At 43.8% G+C, this 18865-nt stretch overlaps 1 protein-coding gene across 1 annotated transcript in view; it reads left to right on the top strand.

Annotated features, from left to right (window-relative positions):
* The first annotated feature begins 563 nt into the window (after window positions 1-563).
* Window positions 564-18865, top strand: part of RNF123 (ring finger protein 123) — a 122117-nt gene continuing 103815 nt past the window's right edge. The window contains exons 1-9 of the mRNA XM_066613710.1: window positions 564-638; window positions 4091-4208; window positions 6742-6829; window positions 8406-8485; window positions 11143-11240; window positions 12871-12925; window positions 13177-13262; window positions 14465-14551; window positions 16637-16704. Of these exons, the coding sequence (XP_066469807.1) occupies window positions 4127-4208; window positions 6742-6829; window positions 8406-8485; window positions 11143-11240; window positions 12871-12925; window positions 13177-13262; window positions 14465-14551; window positions 16637-16704 (644 nt within the window). The 5' untranslated portion in view covers window positions 564-638; window positions 4091-4126. The remainder of the gene's footprint in view (window positions 639-4090; window positions 4209-6741; window positions 6830-8405; window positions 8486-11142; window positions 11241-12870; window positions 12926-13176; window positions 13263-14464; window positions 14552-16636; window positions 16705-18865) is intronic.

Here is an 18865-nt window from a genome sequence, read left to right as displayed (position 1 = left end):
CCCAATCCTATGCATGTCTACTCAGAAGTAAGTCCCATTTTAGTCAATGGGGCTTACTCCCAGGAAAGTGTGGCTAGGACTGCAGCCAGAGATGCCAGGGCCTGGGACCTCCTCCTGCTTCCAAGGCCACTGCACTGCCACTGAGCATTGATCCCTCCCCAAGGAATCACAAAGGCCGGGACTGACAACCATAAGCCACCTTGGCAGGAAAGCCTTTGTGATGCCACTGCTCATAGGGAACAGGAGGCTGCTGCTGGAGGGGAGGGGGTCATACTGGGAGGCAACAGGTGTTACTGGGAGGGGAGCGAGGCAGCGTCCGGGTCTGCTGGAGTCCAGCCCACGCAGCATCCGCCGGGCCAGCAGTGCGGACGGGCCAGCAGCAGGTGTGTGCGGGCAGCCATGTGGCGGCCACAGGGGTGGGGGGGGGCCTGCGCGCTGGACGGGCTGCCGGAGCCAGGGCGCTCCTGGACACTCTCGGGGGGCGGTGCCGGGGCAGAGGACGAGAGATCCGCCCCAATGCTGCTGCTGCTGCTTTTGCGGTTGTCCCCGCCGCTTGGCGTGTCCCTGCCGACGCTCCGTAGCAGGGCGGATGTTGTGAGGAGCCGCTGCCTGCCGGGCGAGCCGGGCGTGGGGTGGTGGTGAGTAGTGGCAGGCGCCGCTCCCTGGGGCCACCCTGCCGCCGCGGGAGGAGGAGGAGGTCTCCCGGCGGGGAGGGGGCGCGCCGGGGACTGGCGGCCGGGGCGCCTGCGGAGGCCCGGCTCCTCGGGAAGGCCCGGGTCAGCAGCTGCTGGGCGCAGCGCTCCGGGCTCGGCGGGTCCAGCCCTGCCCCGGGTGGTGAGGGAAGGGGGCTCCTCGAAGCCCCCCGGCGTCTGAGGAAGCGCGTGGCGGGCAGCCCCAGCCGGCGAGGCTGCCGCCGCCGCAGCACGGCCACTGCCCGGCGCCTGCTTTGGCCGGGGGTTCGCCGAGGCCTCCCCCCGGGCAGCGACGCCCGGGCTGCTCCTGCAGCTGCAACCCTTCCCCGGAGCGCCTGCCCGGGGAACCGCCGGGCCTCCCCCCTTGCATGGGGCACGATGCCCCCTTCCTTCCAGTCCCTCTGCCGCCATCTGCGCCCCGCTGCTGGCTTTTCCAAGCCCTGCCCAGGGAGCCCGGCTGCTACTCCCCTGTCTCCTGCGGGCCACGAGCGAGCGGACGAGGCTGTCAGGCCACAAGGGCGCACACCCCACGGGCACTGACCTGCGACCAGTGGGCTTTAGCGAGGCGGCTTTCTCGGAAGCAAACTCCACTGATTTCAGTGGGGCTCACTTGTAAGCAAGTGTCAGTAGCGTCCAGCTGAGGTTCTTCTCCATAAACCCTCTGAGAGCCCAATCCTGTGCTTGTCTAATCAGAAGTAAGTCCCATTGGAGTCAATGGGGCTTACTCCCAGGTATGTGTGGATAGGACTGTGGCCTGACAGCCCAATCCTATCCACACTTTCCTGGGAGTAAGTCCCATTGACTCCAATGGGACTTACTTCTGAGTAGACATGCATAGGATTGGGCTGGGAGTAACCAGTGGTATAAGAGACTGTCAGCCCAATCCTATCCACCCTTTCCTGGGGGTAAACCCCAATGACTCTAGTGGGTCTTACTTCTGAGTAGACATGCTTAGGATTGGGCTGTGTAATAGAGCCAGAGAGGTCCAACCTTTATTAAGCACTGGTGACTCCTCCCCTCTTGTTGAAAATTAGTATTATTTATTATTATTAATAATAAAACTAGCAGTGTATGCTGCATGGAAGCCACTCTCAGTGGCTTGGAGACTGGAGTTTACTGCACTGTGGTCAACCTGGTGCTGTACTGCAGAGAGGCAACAGAGCTGTTTTAGCTGACCACCAAAATTTGGATTAATAAAACTTATATAGAACGTAGGTCTTCTTTAGAAAACACAGGGTAAATGAAGGGTGGATTTAGGTTTTTTGCCTAAATCTGCGACTCAGAGCGACTGTCTACATATCTTCCTTTATTCCTCCTTTACTAATAAATGAAAGACATATTGTCACTTAACAGTGAAAATCCAGCCCTCCAGATACATGTCATTAAAATCAGGACAAATAAATCTTCTGTTTTCAATTACATTAATATATATATATGAGTGAAGGTCTTCAGTAACCAGGGCAATATCTGCTTTTGTAGCTGCATCACCTCTAAAGATGGATGATACTTCATCCTGTTATTTCTACAAGAACAAAAATCACAGTCTGATGTTGGAAGTGCAATCCTATATGCAATACTTACTTGGGAGTATGCCCCATTGAACTCAGTGGGACCTCTGGCTGAGGAAACATGGCTAGACTTATGCTGTAGTACTGCTTCCACATATGGTTTTATTGCCAGGATTCTCTGCATAAAGAGGATCACAAAAATGTCATGCAGGGTTTGAAAGCAGCCATTTGGTTGAAAATAGTGATTCTGAAAGTAACTTGGGGTGATTAAGAATTGCCCGTGTGACCAAGCAGGGAAGGGGCACAGAAGTTTTACTGAGATTGGCTCTTTTTCACTTTGGGGCCACAAGTAATAGGGATCTGTGTACAGAAGGCTAGTAATGTTTGCTGCCTCATTTGAAAGGCTGCTGTATTGTTCAAAATGAAACACCATACCCATAATATAGGCACATTATGGCTTTTGGATTTTTAGAGAGAATTCTTCCTCACTGTGGTAAATCAAACAATTTTTAATAAAAAGTGAGGCTGAATGAAGTCATCCTTTAAAACAAAAAAAAACTTTACTTCACAGTGTATAAAACAATACTGTCAGTCTTTCTCATACTAGACACACCTAATGTGTGACTGTACATCAGCTGTGTTAATTGATGTTGCCAAGGTTTTGTTGGTGGCAATATTGTGTACTGTATTATGTTTTCATATTAGTTGGAGGAGGAACAAAAGTTCTTTTTCTGGAGTATGCATGATAGCGATGGTGGTCCAGAAGGGTACTTGGAAACTTGCAGTGTCCTTGCTTTATATTATGAGAGGATCTTGGTGTATATTCCCTTGTAAATGCCATCTTTGTTTATGGATATAATGTTGATAATGAGAACATCAGATAGATGTGGCTCCTCAATAGCAGCTTCAGCTTTCTAATAGATTAAATTGGTCATGTGGAAAAGAGATCAAGCTGAAATGCTGAGAGAATAAAGTCAACCGCACCTTGTATATCTAGGTCAGTGATTTTCAACCTTTTTCATCTCATGGCACACTGACAAGGCACTAAAATGGTCAAGGCACACCATTAGGTTTTTGATAATTGCCAAGGCACACCATGCTACCAGTGGGAGGCTCACATCCCCATTGGCCCTACTAATAAATGACCTTCTCCCAAATTCCTGTGGCACACCTGTGCGCCACTTGCGGCACACCAGTGTACCACGGTACAGTGGTTGAAAATGGCTGATCTGGGTAGTTCATGATGAGGGTGTAAGCGATATAATATCTGATTAATAGACAATTTTTGGGGATGCAACTCCACTGTGTGCCCTGATACAGTGTTTGTGTATCATCATCATATTTTCTTTTTAAGGCTTACAAATGTCACTTTCCTTTGTTCTAAATAGTATGCTCTCCTTATATAGAGAGCTTACAGCTGCTGTTTAAACCATTACTTTGAACTCCAGAGAGTAATGAATCTCTATTGACAAACACAAGTCCCCCATAAAACAAAACATCAGTCACATAATTCTCCTGTGGGCTATTTTGATACATATGTATTAACATTTTTGTGCAGTTGGTATATACATGTATTGTTATATAGTTGTACATGTTTTGTTTATGAGGACTTGTGTTTGTCAATAGTTATACTTTACTCTCTGAAGTTAGTTATGTATTGTGTGCTTGCTTTCCTGGCTATTGGACTACAGATTCTTAGGCAGCGTGTACCATGCAGCTGCACAAATGCACATGTAGTGTAGTACAAGGCTGTATATAGAAACTAGGAAAATATAAAGATAGTTTATATGATATCATGTTCTACTCCAGTTCTTTGAGGATCAGAAACATCTTTATACCTTTCTTTCAAATGTTTTCTAATCAGTCTTTTTTTTTTTTTGCCTGTTTCAGCTTTGAAGTTAGAACTCATTCACACTGAGCTGAATTATGACATCAAGAGGTTCTGGTACATCATTTTCTCGGAAGAATTATAGGTTAAGCACAGAGCCTGAAAAGTCCAAAGTTGCAGGTAGGAGTGTAATACAGTATTGTGGGTCAGGGGTTGAGTGGGACTGTTTAGAAAAAGCCTTGATAGGAACTAGTTAGCAGAATATAGTGAGATTAACTGATTTTTCAGTCAATATCAGACTGATATTTGACTGTATAATACCACAATCCTCTTACTGTTTGCTCAGATATAAATTCCACTGTGATCAGTGAAATTTACTCTGAGGAAAATCTGCATAGGATTGCATTCTAGATAGAGTTAGTGCCTGACCAAGGTTACCACTTGATGGTTGGGTATCTCTGTTTTAGTTCAGCTACAAAGACCAGTTGAAAAAGTAAAGGTAAACTATCAAAATGTAGTTGGTGCTACTAAATGTGTTACACTACTTTGTTCTTTTCCCCTCTAATATACCATCATGACTACCTAAATTGTTTGACTGCTAAAATAACATGTATTTGAAGGTCAGCTAACATGCAACTCTCTAGTGTAGAAAATATTTGTTCATTATAGATGTAGTGTTTCTTGACATGCATTTACATATACAGATGTTTAGTAGTGGCTAAACATCAACACAGTAACTTAATTGGTGTGAATAATACCTGCATGGCAAAGAGAGTTTCACCAGGTGAATGCTTCTATCACATTATTGCAAATACGTCCCTGCCATGACACAATGCATTTTCTGAAGCACCTTTTAGGTCAGGTAATGGTAAACCTGGTTGAAAAGGGTGTGCATGTCAGCTAATGTAAACCTTTTTATCCTGTGAGGGGAAGGGAAAGTGTTTGTGGGAATTCAGCCTCAGTAATAAGTAGGACTGAAGAAAGGGGATGGGTGGGCGAGTCGGTTTTATTTTCACACAGATGCAGAAAAGTTTGTGAAGGGAACCTTTAGGGTGCAATCTATGTGGGGATTTAGCATGCTATGTAGGGATTAAGACCCATGGAACTCAGTGGGACTTTTTAATAAACAAGGTTAAGCTTGCAATGCCAGGAGCCTTCACTAAGTATACTTATAGATTTTTGTAAACAGAACTTTACTTGAAGCTAAAGATAAAAGTAAAAATCCAAATAAATGTCCAGTAGAAAGCTATGGTGAATTGTGTTTCCCTCAACAGTGGATACTCTTCAGGTAAAACAAAATTTTTTACACAGGGTGGAATCACTTGCCCTTTCTCCACTACGCTGTGATTTTTTTTTTTTTACATTTTTTTTGGATTTTTAAAGATGTTCCTGTGTCTTTGCCAACATGAATTCAGCAATTGGGTCTGAAGTGTCAGCCTGCAATGTGTGCATTTAGTGATTCACAAGATCAGGATATACATGACTCTGCAAAAGAAAGGAATTGCAGTGTGAAACTTATAAAAGTGTTTATGTGAATCCACCTGCAGTTGTGGTCTGCAGATATTCTAGTTTGGAAGTGTTATTAGTGTAAAGATATATTAAGCAGCCTTATTTATAAAGTAGTACTTTACCACAGATCATAGCTTGTACTGACTGTAGATTAGATGGGATCATGATTAGAACTGCTGCTTGGTATAGTAATAAAAACAAGAGCAGTGGCGAAGCCCACATTTGCAGGTAGAACACTAACTTATAGCTGTGGCACCTCGGGGAATTTAATGACTGAAAACTTGTTGCTGCTCTTTTGGTTTGTCTGTCATTATTCCCATGCTGCTCTTTGCACATTTGTAGTACTGTATGTATTTGCAAAGAGGAGCAAAAGGGCAGAGAGAGGTAACAAGAACAGATCATACTGATCTGTAATTTCAAATAACATTCTGCACTCCTCTTGCCAAGTAACTCGGGAGTATTTGCAAACACTCAAATACCATCACAGCAACCATGAGGGACAGAAGGTACATTACTGTGCAACTTGGCTCCTTTAGACAGTGCCATGCTGCATCTCCTCTTGAATAAATTTTCTAATGTTCCCATGATAGAAACTGTTAGTGGACTCCTAATTGGGGGCAATACATGTGTCCCCAGTGATGTGAGGCATCTCGTATCAAGTGTCCTGTACTGTCCGAAGTATGAGGGCACACTGCGTGAAAAACCTCTGGTGGTGACATATCCTCAGAGACCAGGATCCTGCAATCCTTGGTGTGTTTGGGAGTAAGTTCCATTGATCTTGGTGGGTCTTACTTCCAAGTAAACATGCTGAAGATTGGATTGTAGGTGATTTATTGCAACAACACCTTGTTAGAGCTGTCTTCTCAAGCTCTGTATTTTTGCTGTTCGGGTGTTATGGTATAGACTAGATCAGGGCTTTTCAGACTGGGGTGTCATGACGCCCCAGCCTGTGGGCCCTGGCCTCTGTCCCCTTAAGGGATAGGGGTAGCCAGGAGGCAGGGAGGAGGCAGCGGCGCGATCCCCAGGATACCACCTTAAATTTCATGACAGAAAGGTGCAATATAAATGAAAAAAAAATTATACAGGGTTGTCTGAGTCCAATCTACTGCTTCTGCAGCATCTCTTGTTTCACCTGTGGGAATGGAATTGGTGTATTGAAGGTTATGCCTGTATTTTTGCTGACAGCATTTACTGTTTGCCATAGGTATAGTGAACAGCAAGCTCCTGAATGATTATCTGCATCGTGTTTTCCCTAGTGCAGAGGGGATCCACTCATCTGCTGCTGCATACAGGTACAGGACTCCAGATTCCTCAAAGAGCAAGCAAAACTGTATCTTTATTAATGCTGCTGCTGAGTACAATTTAAGCAGTGTTATTTGGGAACAAAGCAGAACCATAATGCTGATATTAAGCAAAACAATATTTTATTGTAATGTAGATGTGTGGTGTTATTTGTGTGGCTTTTCAGACAATTGTCCTAGCATGTCTTCATTCTGAAGGTGTTTGTGAGACAGAGAGAGAGAGAGACTCATAATTAACCGAACTGTCATTATTTCTGTAGATCTATTTATTAATTGCCAGTATGATTTAAATGAACATTTGAGCAGAATCTAGCCATTTTTCATAATTAAATGAATTTGAGTTTAAATCACTCAAAATTATAAGCCCTAATACTACATAAAAAGTTTTTTTTTGTATTTTTATCCCTGCATTTTATAATTTTGCATTTATTTTATTTTAAGAGGGCAGATAGGTTCATGGTAGCACTAGTGCTGTTAGAACAGTTTGAGGCACCTCATCTGAGTATTTCTCTGGAAGATCGCCTGTTGTTCATTTGTATTTAAAGATCTGCTTGGGTCAAATTCCGCCCACTATATACTTAGCTTCTGAACTCACAACTGAGTTGTCAGTACTGCTAAAAATAACTTTTCATCCCCTTTTATTTTTGGTGAGCAGAAGTTGCGAGGAGGAGGAGGATAAATAGAGTGGTTTCTTGTTGCTTTGCTGTAGCTTTCCTAGACATCATATTTAGGAGCATTTTATTTCATATTTTTAAAAAAGTTTCTAAAACCTAACCATCAAGTTCCCTTGCCTGATTTGTTCTTTAAAATCCGACAATGGGGCTGGAAAAGAAGGTGCTTAACTGCAGTTGGATTTAGACCCTTCTACAGACATGCACAGCTTGTGATCCACCAAGCTAAACACAGCCCTCCCAAATAGCCTGCAAAAACTAGATTTATCAATCTTGGAGGGCTCTGTTTAGCTTGGTGGATCACAGTCATGACTGTGATTTACATTTACATGATTTACATGATTACATTACATTTACATGTAAATGTACATGGCTGACTGGTTTCATTCAGCTTGGTGCCTTTCACAAGCAGGCCTGCCTTACCACATCAGTCAGAGATGTGAAATCCTGACAGCTGGGAGTTGGGTAGCCTGTTGCATTGTATACAAAATTCAGACTAGTAGGAAAGAGTTGCTAAATAATTAATTTGCTCACTTTATGTTTACAATTCAGTTGGAAAAAAGTATCTTCTTTCTTTGGGAACATCCAGTTCATATCACAGCTAGCGATAAGATATATGTTCAGTTGGTTTGTTGTAATATAACAAATTCACCTGGTGAGCAGTACAGAGTTTTGTTTTTAGAATTAGTGTAGTCATCTGTTCTTATTTTTAGTTTCAGGCACTCTCATTTACTTCTTTTAAGCAGTTGGCTGTTTCATATGTTCCATGCCATATCAAGTTCATAGTTTATAAAGGACAATGTTAAAGTAGTGGGGAACTTTGTTTATTGATTTGTGTGAGGTTTTGCATGGAGAATCATATGAAATCTCTGAAGGATAGTTTCATTTATTTCTAGAAAGCACCTTTCATTTCAAAACCTCCAAGAGCATATAGAACGATTGCTTTCAGAGAATGGCTGCTCAGAAGATGGTCAAGGTAGGCATAAGTGGAGTGTCTTTTTTTGGGAGCTGACTTAGAGCCCAGTCCTCGGCTCCTGAGGTGTGTGGTTTTGGCAGCACCAAAAACAGCTGCCGCCACATCCTATGCGCCATAGACAGCACCTCGGGAGAAGGTGCTTTGTCCCCTTCCCCTGGGTAAGGGGAGCAGCCCTGCAATGGGGCTACTCAATTCACTGACCTTTTGGTCGGCAGTGAGGTAAAAGCATTCGTGTTGGGCAGCGAGCCCCACAAAAATGCTTACCACCGGTCCCATCTCCCTCCCTCCCCACTCCCTCCCCCCAGCACGCCTCCCGCCACCATCTCCCTGCCTCCTGCCTCCTCACCACCCTATCCCCGCCCTCCACCCGCCTCCCCCCTCCCTGGAAGGCCTCCACCCCCGCCTCCCCTCACGCCTCCGCTTACCTTACCGCAGCTCGGCAGTCCTTGCGACTGCAGAGCAGCAGAGCTTGGGTGCCTGCCCGGCACTAGCCCAACACCAGGATGCGCTGGGCTACCACTGGTGCTTGCCCAATGGTAAGCCTCGCAAATGTGCCTTACGGCATGTTTGTGACAGTGCACACTGGCGGTGAGCCGGTGTGCTGAGCCCACGCCTTGGGCTCCTAGGCTACAGAATAACATCTCATGAGAATGTTTTAAGTGGACTTGGTTCCTTTCTTAATTAATTTTATTGTTCATATTCTGCCGTCCTTCCAAGGAACTCAAGGCAGTGTATATTGCTCTTCCCCCTCCTTTTATCCTCAGAACTGTTACGTAGGTTAGTTAAGAGATAATGACTGACCCAAGGTCACCCAATAAACTTCATGGCTGATCTTTCTAGTCCAAGTCCAACATTCTAAGCCAGTGGTTTTCAAACTGTCCAGGAGTTTGGAAACCACTCTAGGTTCTTGCGGGGGCGGGGGGGGGAAGCAGTGGCATGATCCCCAGTGCTGCAGGGGCTTGGCTGCACTTACCAGAGCCTGCTGCAGCCTCCCGGGGTGCAGGGAGCCCTGCACAGCTGTCCGCAGGGCTCCCTGATGCTTCAAAAGTGAAAGCGGAGTGATCGCACTCCACTTCTGGTTTAGCAGAGGTGGGGCGCAATCGCTCCACTTCCACTTCTAAAGCATCGGGGAGCCCTGCAGACACTCTGCCCTTCACTGGGGAGGCTGCAGCAGGCTCTGATAAGTGCAGCCAAACCCCTGCAGCCCTGAGGATCGTGCCGCTGCCTCCTCCCTACCTCTTCGCTGCCCCTGCCCTTTAAGGGAAAAGAGGCCAGGGCCCACAGGCTGGGGTGTCGCAACACCCCATTTTGAAAAGCCCTGCTCTAAGCACTACACCACACTATATCTCTTAATATAAAATACTGGAGATTCCCAGACTTTACAGGAAAGTTGGGACCACCGAAAGTAGTGGTGGGGGTAATGGCAGAGACAGCATTTCCAGAATTGTGCCATCACCAGGGAAAAAAGGGGAGTTCCCACCTACTTGGGAGTCATGCCAGACCTCTGGAGGCATGATTGTGATCCAGTTCTGGTTTTGCAATGAAAATCAGGTGGGTTGTGATTGTGTCAGGGAGCTGTGGGCCCCATACACCTTCCAGATAGATGGCACAACCACCAGTTAAGTGAGAAACCCCCCTTTTTGTCGCAGCACAATTTCTGCCACCTTGATGTACCACCCCCATTAAGGTTCCAGTACCATTTCTGCCACCTTGATGTCACCACCCCCATTAAGGTTCCAGTTTGGAAACCTCTGCCATATACTGAAACCTGGCATGCTAATTGGCAATAGATCAAGTAATAGTTATAGCAGTTACATTTCCAATGGGATCTGAAAGGTGGACTGAACAGAATGAATACATGAGGAGCAACCATTAAAATAGATTTTTTTGTTGGTAGCCCTGTTGGAAACACTTCTGAGAACGGACACCCATGAAATGTTTGTAGAGAGTTATTTTCTCCTTCTCCTTAGTATGGACTTACCTAGTATGCAGTCTCCTTTGTTGACTGCAGTGTCCTCGTTGTATAGAACTTCCATTAGTTTGAGCTTGCTAAAGGCTCTTATAGGACAACATGATCTGTATCGACTGAGAGTTTTTGCTGTTCCTTAATTTCATGACTTGACTATAAAGCCATACTGTATGTTTATTAGGCCTTTTTTAGATTTTGTGGCAAGTATTAACTGAAGATAAGACACAGGTACATTTTTTGGATATCTTGTGAGATTTGAATATGTGTTTAGAGTGACAATGTCTACAACCTTTAGAAAACTTCCATTAAATGTGCCTCTGTACTTCCCTTTTCTAAACAATGTAATGCCTGACAAGTCTTGTTTCTCTCCTTTGGATTTTTTGGTTATAAAATTGCAAATATCATCTAGCCTTGATCGTTGTTTTTCTTACACTGTTTTAGGGTGCAGTCCTAACCCCTTATGTCAGTGCTTTCCATTTCCAGCACTGACTTAAGGGCAATGCAGCTCTGAGGTAAGGGAACAAACATTCCCTTACTTTGAGTAGGCCTCTGTGAGTGACACCCAACTGCAGGATGCAGCACGTCTCATTGGTACCGCTATGCCAGTGCTGGAAAGCACTGACATAAGGGGTTAGGATTGCGCCCTTATAGACTTTTCTCATTGTCATTCCTCCAACTTCCATTTTAGATCAGGTTGTAGAAGGCAGACTTGGACCTTCTACTGTGGTGTTGGATCACACAAGTGGTTTTGAGGGACTTTTGGTGGTGGATGATGACCTGCTTGGGGTGAGTATGAAGTCATGCTGTGAGTATACCTATCTTTGTGAACTTAAATGAGCTGATCAGGAAATCTATTGGAATTCTTGCACCTCTTTGTTACTTTATATTCCCATTTCCCTTTTGCTTTTGGGTTCAGCGCAGAGATAAGATTAGCTCTGTTAAACTGCAGATAATAAATTGAGAGCCAACCCTGGGAACATACTTTTCCTTGAGATTTCCTTCACTTCTTGTTGTTGTCTAGTTGTTAAGTTGTGCCTGACTCTTCATGACCCCTTGGACCACTGCATGCCAGGCCTCCCTGTCTACCATTAGCTTCCGGAATTTGTCCAAATTCTTCACTTCTAAACTGCAGTTAAATATTTTTTTGGAAATGACATAAATTGTCATTAAAGTTACAGAGTTCCCATGTAATTAGGACTTATAATTGCAATTTGGAGTGAGTTTTAGATCCTAAGTTAAGGGAAACATTGGCTAATGTCAGTGCCAACGAACTATTTAATTGTGGTTAATGAGGAAATTTACCCTAGGAAGGGCTGCAGGGTGAGACTGCATGTTCCTGAGTCTTATTTTTGATTTATGAACTGCAGCTGACACAAAGCCAGTGTTATGTGTACACTGCCCTCATATTCGTAGAAGATAGATTTCAGTTGGTGATGCAGAAAGAAACTCTCCTTCCTGATAGGTGTAAAACATTATCAAGTCTTTATTACGAATATATACCCCTTTGTCATTGTTATAGCATTCTTTTCTGATAAACCTACAAGCGTTTTTTTAAATCCTGAAATTCTTCTTCCTTGTTTGTGGTTTGTATTGTGCAACTTTGGTTCTTGTCTCTTACTTCCTGCCCACATGTTATTTTATCAAACTTCAGCTCAGTATATCATTAGAATGTTCTGTTTAAGTCTACACAGTCTACATATTATTTCAGATGGATTGCTATGTTTGTTGTAGCAAAAATGACAAAGACTTTTGTGGCACCTTAGGGCCCAATCCTATCCAACTTTCCAGCACTGGTGCAGCTGCAGTGCAGCCCAGAGGTAAGGGAACAAATGTTCCCTCACCTTGTGGAGGCCTCTGTGACTGCTTCCCCACCACAGGATGCAATGCACGCCCCATTTAATCCTGGATCCTGTTGCCATTCCCTTGCATCTAACATTCTGAGGTAGCCTACTTCTAAAAATAGGAGGTTGCACACACACATCATGATTTGTAACCTGTTTCTTCTAGAAACTTTTTCTTCTAGAAATCTGTTCAATTTCCTTTTAACCCATTTTTGCCCGACCCACAGGTATACTCATTTGGTCCTTGTTGCGTACAGGCAATGTTGGGCAGAAATGGCTTAAAGGCATCTAGGCCAGACGCCATCACCACATTCTGTGGCAAGGAGTTCTATAGACTAATTGCATGCTGGTAAAGAAATATTTTCTTTTGTCTATTCTAACTTGGGAGAATAACATCCACTCAGTTTTAGTGGATGTCTCCTGGTTCTGGTTCACATTCTCTTGAGACTTGAAACCTTCTAAATGATCTGATATTTGTGCTTCTTGTTGTTACCTTCTCATGAGCATGTGAATCTCTTGAAATGAGAATCTCTTTTTGTTGTGTGACAGTCACCTTTCTCTGTTTCTCAAATCAGGTGATTGGACATAGTAATTTTGGCTCCATCAGGGCTACTACCTGTGTGTACAAAGGTAAGGATTTAGATAAGTGTAGTAGGCATGGTCCAAGCATGGAAGTGCTTTTAGCAGAGGTATACCTACCTGAAATGAGGATTTATGAACAATGAGACTAGAGACAAATCTCTCACCCCTTTGAAGTTCTCTGGGCACTAATCCCTTTGGGTCATGATTGCTTCCTGTGTTGTTTGAGGAACCATTTCAATCTGTAACATTTAATTGTGAATCTTTGTCACTTGACCGTTTGCTGCTGTCTTCTGTTTTAGGAAGATGGATCTATGAAGTTTTGATTTCATCCCAAGGCCTCATGCAAATTGGCTGGTGCACCCTCAATTGTCGGTTCAATCAAGAGGTAATGTAAAAGCATTGACTGGGGTTTGACCACTTTCTAGACTTTACCTGAATTCTCATGTAAAGACTTGGGCACAATATCCTTGTTCTTTTTCTGTGTTCTAAATTTCCCTACTGGTAATATATTCTGCTGCACTGTACATACTGGGCTTATAAAAGGGCTGTATTTTATAAGCTGCTTCTGAAGAACTTTTATTAGGGAGGCTATAATTTCTTTTCGTGACATGTGTTTATTTATGATGTCTACAGAATTGAGACCAATTACCATTGTATACATTTGACTTTTTTTTATCAGTCTGATCTCTGCTATATTGTATTGCCATCAGCCCCTTTCATTGTTTCAGATTTCTCTGACTGACTCATTCAGACTATGGTCATTTAGACTAGTCATTCAGACTATGAATGGTCAATCTTTCTCTGTTTCTGAATGTGACAATCACAGTGGTTTGTGAAAGAAGGGAAGCAACACATTGAAAAAAGTGTCGAAAAAGCATGAAAGTGCGACAATTGCTGAAGTATTCCAGTTTTGTTTTGTTCTTGTGCCATTGATATGCCATTCTAACTTTCCATAGAAATGAATTTAGTCATAGCTTAAAACTTGTTCACAGTCTCACACTTCTCTATCAGGGTAATGCTACCTGTAAGATTAGCTGAAAAGGCATAATCTTAGAACACAAATCCCTAGAACACATAATCCCTAGAACACAAAATAATCCCTATAATAGAAAATAATAGAACACAAAATAATCATAATCCCTAGAACACAAAATCTTGCCTATTTGACAAATTGTTGTCTAAGTCAGTGGTTCTCACACATTTAGCACAGGGACCCACTTTTTAGAATCAGAATGTGTCAAGACCCACCAGAAGTGATGTCATGACCAGAAGTGACATCATCAAGCTGGAAAATTTTTAATAATCCTAGGCTGCAGTCCTACCCACACGAACCCAGGAGTAAGTCCTGTTTACTATCATTGTTCTAAGCATATACATAGTAGCCTGTTAAAAGTACAGGTCTGTCTCATTTCCCCAAATGCAGTCACATACCATGGTAGCATCAAATCTAATAAAAATAAAATATTGAAATGAATGGGGTCCCACCTGAAATTGGCTTGCGACTCACTGGGTCCCAACCCACAGTTTGAGAAACACTGGTCTAAGTAACTTTGGTTAAGATGTGTACTTGCCTCTTTCTTTATATAGGAAGGAGTGGGGGACACTCCAGATTCATATGCTTATGATGGGAATCGAGTACGCAAGTGGAATGTGACCACAACCAACTATGGAAAAGTGAGTGTCTGCTTTAATTATTTCTTGCTATGGAAGCAAACTTGATACACAATCTCTGTATGTATCTGCAAAAATTACTTGGGCAGATTTAAGAATTGTTTGCTACAATAAGTTGAATCTTGATTTGTGCAAATGAAGGAAGTTTGTACAAGGGGGTTCCCAACCTTCTTCTCACTGCAGCCTCCTGTAAAGGAGGGCTGGTGGTTACAAGGGGAGATGGAATTGGCCCATATTCCCCATGTAGCCCTCCTTTGCCCCCATCCCTTCAGAACATAAGAACAGCCCCACTGGATCAGGCCATAGGCCCATCTAGTCCAGCTTCCTGTATCTCACAGCAGCCCCACCAAATGCCCCAGGGAGCACACCTGATAACAAGAGACCTGCATCCTGGTGCCCTCCCTTGCATCTGACATAGCCCATTTCTAGAATCAGGAGGTTGCACATACACATCATGGCTTGTAACCCGTAATGGATTTTTCCTCCAGAAACTTGTCCAATCCCCTTTTAAAGGCATCCAGGCCAGATGCCATCACCACATCCTGTGGCAAGGAGTTCCCCAGACCAACCACACGTTGAGTAAAGAAATATTTTCTTTTGTCTGTCCTAACTCTCTCAACACTCAATTTGAGTGGATGTCCCCTGGTTCTGGTGTTATGTGAGAGTGTAAAGAGCATCTCTCTATCCACTTTATCCTTCCCATGCATAATTTTGTATGTCTCTATCATACTTGCTGCTTTAATTAATAGAGGCTGGGCCTCTATTACTGTTGATTTGAGCAACCTCCATGCTCTCTGTAGAGACTGGACTCTTTTTACCTTCCCTTTCAATCTCCTTCTAACCAACCTCCTCATTTGAGGGAAGTCCGCTCATCGGAAGTCAAGGGTTTTTGTGAGAGTTTTGTGCTGTACTCAGGACCTGGTAGAGATGGCAGTGTTACTGAGCCATTGAGGAACAGTGATCATGTTGTGATCCGTTTTGACATGCACAATATTAAATCCAGAGTCACCTGTCCTCTGGTGGGCTCCATGACTAGCTGCTTTAAGGCACAGTCATTTAGCATGTCAAGAAATCCGGTCTCCTTTTTGTGACCAGAACACAAATTGACCCAGTCAATATGAGGATAATTGAAGTCCCCCATGATTACAACCCTGTCCCTCCTTGTCACCTCCCTGATCTGTTTCCTCATTTCAAGGTCCCCTTCCGGTTTCTAGTCTGGAGGACGATAGTACGCCCCCAGTATTACATCAGAGCAGCTTTTGACCAGAATTCAAGCTAGTATTCTTATAAAACTCTTGCATTTAATGGATTCCAAGGCTTATATAGTATATATGTTCTTCTAATGTGATCTTTAGAAGAACATATATACTATATAAGCCTTGGAATCCATTAAATGCAAAAGATTCCCAAAGTTACTAGGATCTGAATGTGTGAAGCAAGTCTTCCTTAGCAAATCTGATACTATTTTTGTTGATAGAATAAGAACTATGCATAGTTATTGTTTCTAGTGTCTCTCTTATTTAGGCTCACACCAAACATGCAAATACTCATATAGAAATGTCCATTTCCCATGGAATAACATTCCACATGTTTGAATGCAAAACCTCATGCAAAACTTTATTCGTGAAGCTCCCATGAGATTTTGCCATGGTATATCCGAATGGATACTTGCAATACCACACTCACCATCTTTGCCAGTCCACATTCACCTCTCACCTGCTGTAATGTTGATCTGGAATTCTGCATGTTACAGTAGGCAGCAGTAGTGATAGAAAGTTGAACCAATAAATAACTGTGGCAACAAGAATCTTGACTGTTGAGCTTTTCTTTGTGGGAAGATAGCAACTCTGTCACCTCTGTGAGACTCAGTTACTTTTATTCAGAACAACATTAGATACTTGCAGACACTAGTCTTAGATTAGCAGAGAAGACAGTGGGTTGGGATTTGAGGTGTGGGATGGTATCTTGGTCAGTCCTGGAGTCACAGACCACTTGGAAGTAATCTTGGTATAATTTTGGCAGTGCCATAGCAAAACTAGCAACATGCCTCACCAATCTCTCCTAATACCTTTTTCTTTCTTCCTACAGTCTTGGGCAGCAGGAGATATTGTCAGCTGTTTGATAGACCTGGATGAAGGAAGCATTTCTTTCTGCCTGTAAGCATTCTTAGAATTCTTCTGAATATTGCTTGTCCCGTATATCATAACCTCTTTTCTCATATGTATATTCATTCCAGGTTTAAACCAAGCTCCAACGAATGCTAAATCATAGCTTCACCCACAATAACCCTCTACTGAAGCTGTCGAAGCCCTTTCCTCTGAATTATTCCTTGGAGTTAGAACAGATCATTGAGTTTGTATGACAAAGGGAATGTTTCTACATAGTATAGTGATCAACATAGAACAGTCTTAATTGTTGCAGACTTTTGTGGTGTCTGTTTATTGCAGGCTTCTGTGGTGTTTCTGCTCAGGAATGGTGTGTCGCTTGGAACAACTTGGATAACATCTCTCAGGCTAATAGAATTCCTATAGCCATACAGCAGAATTTCTGTCATAGCTCTTTATGTATCTCAGGCATTGTTTGAGGAATACTTGGTCACTGAACAGTGATTGCCTAGGCCATCCCCCTTAATAATATCATATTTTGAGAGTCTTATTGAAGATGAATTTGTTTATAAAAATTAGTTTTAAGAGTACAGGTGCAGCCTATTTATCCACGGATTTTTTATCTGCAGATTTGTCCCAATGCTAATGGGATGGGGGAACCGAAAGTCACACACTCCTTTGCCTCCTTTGCCCTGCGCTGGCGTCTCACTCCATTTCCAGGCAGCCCAAAACACTGCAAAAAGGCTCTGCCTCGCCCAGGCAGGGAAATAGCCCTGGAGCCCTGGAAGAGGTTCCCCTTGCAAAGGAACAGTAACACTTCTGGAGCCCCTGAGCCAGCAAAGAGGCTGAAGAGGGGAAGGGGGGGCCGAAAATCTCTGTAGCCAGAACACGTGCAGCAAGGTGGAGCTCGCTCTCTCTCTCTCTCTCTCTCTCACACACACACACACACACACACACACACACACACACACACACAGAGGGGCAGGTGTGGTAGCAACAGAGGGGATTACTTTAAAAAACCCAGGGAGTGTTTGCCAAATCCCCCCCATTTATATGGTGCACGGAATCACCGACACAAGCAACCCCCCCCCCCATGTGCAGGCAGTCACCAACACAAGCAAGCCTTCCCACCAATCAAAGCATGAGATATAGCCTACAATCCTCTCCACACTTTCCTGGGAGTAAGCCCCATTCACTGGAATGGGGCTTACTTCTGAGTAGAAATGCATAGGGCTGGATTCTTAAAAGATCAGCATCCCATGTGAAAGAAGCCTGGTAATGGGGAGGGCTGAGTACAGAGCGGAGGGGAGGGGATTGATAACAGCAGCCTTAGTTTCCTTCCATCCAGAAGTGTCAGGCTGCAGAGTATTTGCATAACTCTATGGGATTTAGCACAACGCGTTTTTGTTAATAGCGCCGAGTCACGGAATGGAACTAACGCAGATAAATAGGCCCCACCTGTACCATCACTTGTACAAAATCAATAGAATAAGTCATTTTGTTGTAAACGTCTTCCTGCCCTAATGGATTTGCTTCCTATGAGAACATGTATCTTCCTAAATAATTATTCTCATTGAAGAAATTGAGGATGAGCGTGCCACTATTTTTCTGTGACATCAGGAAAGAGAGTTTCTGCAATGTTTGAATGTGCACAGCAGTTAAAAAGAATGATGGCTACTTCTGATGTGAAGCCTGGGGACACAGTGAGAATTCATCTGTGTTCTTCCATCATTTCCTATGATAGCTGCTGTGCAAAATTATGAATTGGCAAACATATGAAATAATTTGGCTTTGAAATTTCTGGCACACTAGAGCTCCTTTTGAAAGAATAAGGCAGGGTTGAGTCACTAACAGCCCAATCTTGTTGGGCTGCCCCCCTAGCAGAACTAGCATTCTGCCACTGCTGGCAGCTGAAAAGCAGCTGTAAATCATGCTCTGGCAGTGGACACTGCCAGAGCACCACTGGGAAGCTAGACCCTTCTGCTTTTGTTGTTGGAGCATTGGCCATCTGCTAGAGCAGGTAAGCTGGTGAGGGAGGGTGGAACCGGGGCAGGGAGGGAGGAGGAACAGGGGTGCGGGGAGGCTGCTGTGGTGATGGTGCACATCGAATACTATCCCCTCTGGTAGCAGCCTTCTCATTACCTTTCTTTTCTCAGACCTGTGCCAGCTAAAGAGCTGGCACAAGTCTGAGGAGTCCCATTGAGGGGTGGAA

The sequence above is a fragment of the Tiliqua scincoides genome, chromosome 2 (assembly GCF_035046505.1).
Source record: "Tiliqua scincoides isolate rTilSci1 chromosome 2, rTilSci1.hap2, whole genome shotgun sequence".
In the NCBI taxonomy this organism is placed as follows: domain Eukaryota; kingdom Metazoa; phylum Chordata; class Lepidosauria; order Squamata; family Scincidae; genus Tiliqua; species Tiliqua scincoides.
The sequence above is the reverse complement of the archived record's forward strand: the minus strand, read 5'-3'. Positions and strand labels throughout refer to the sequence as shown.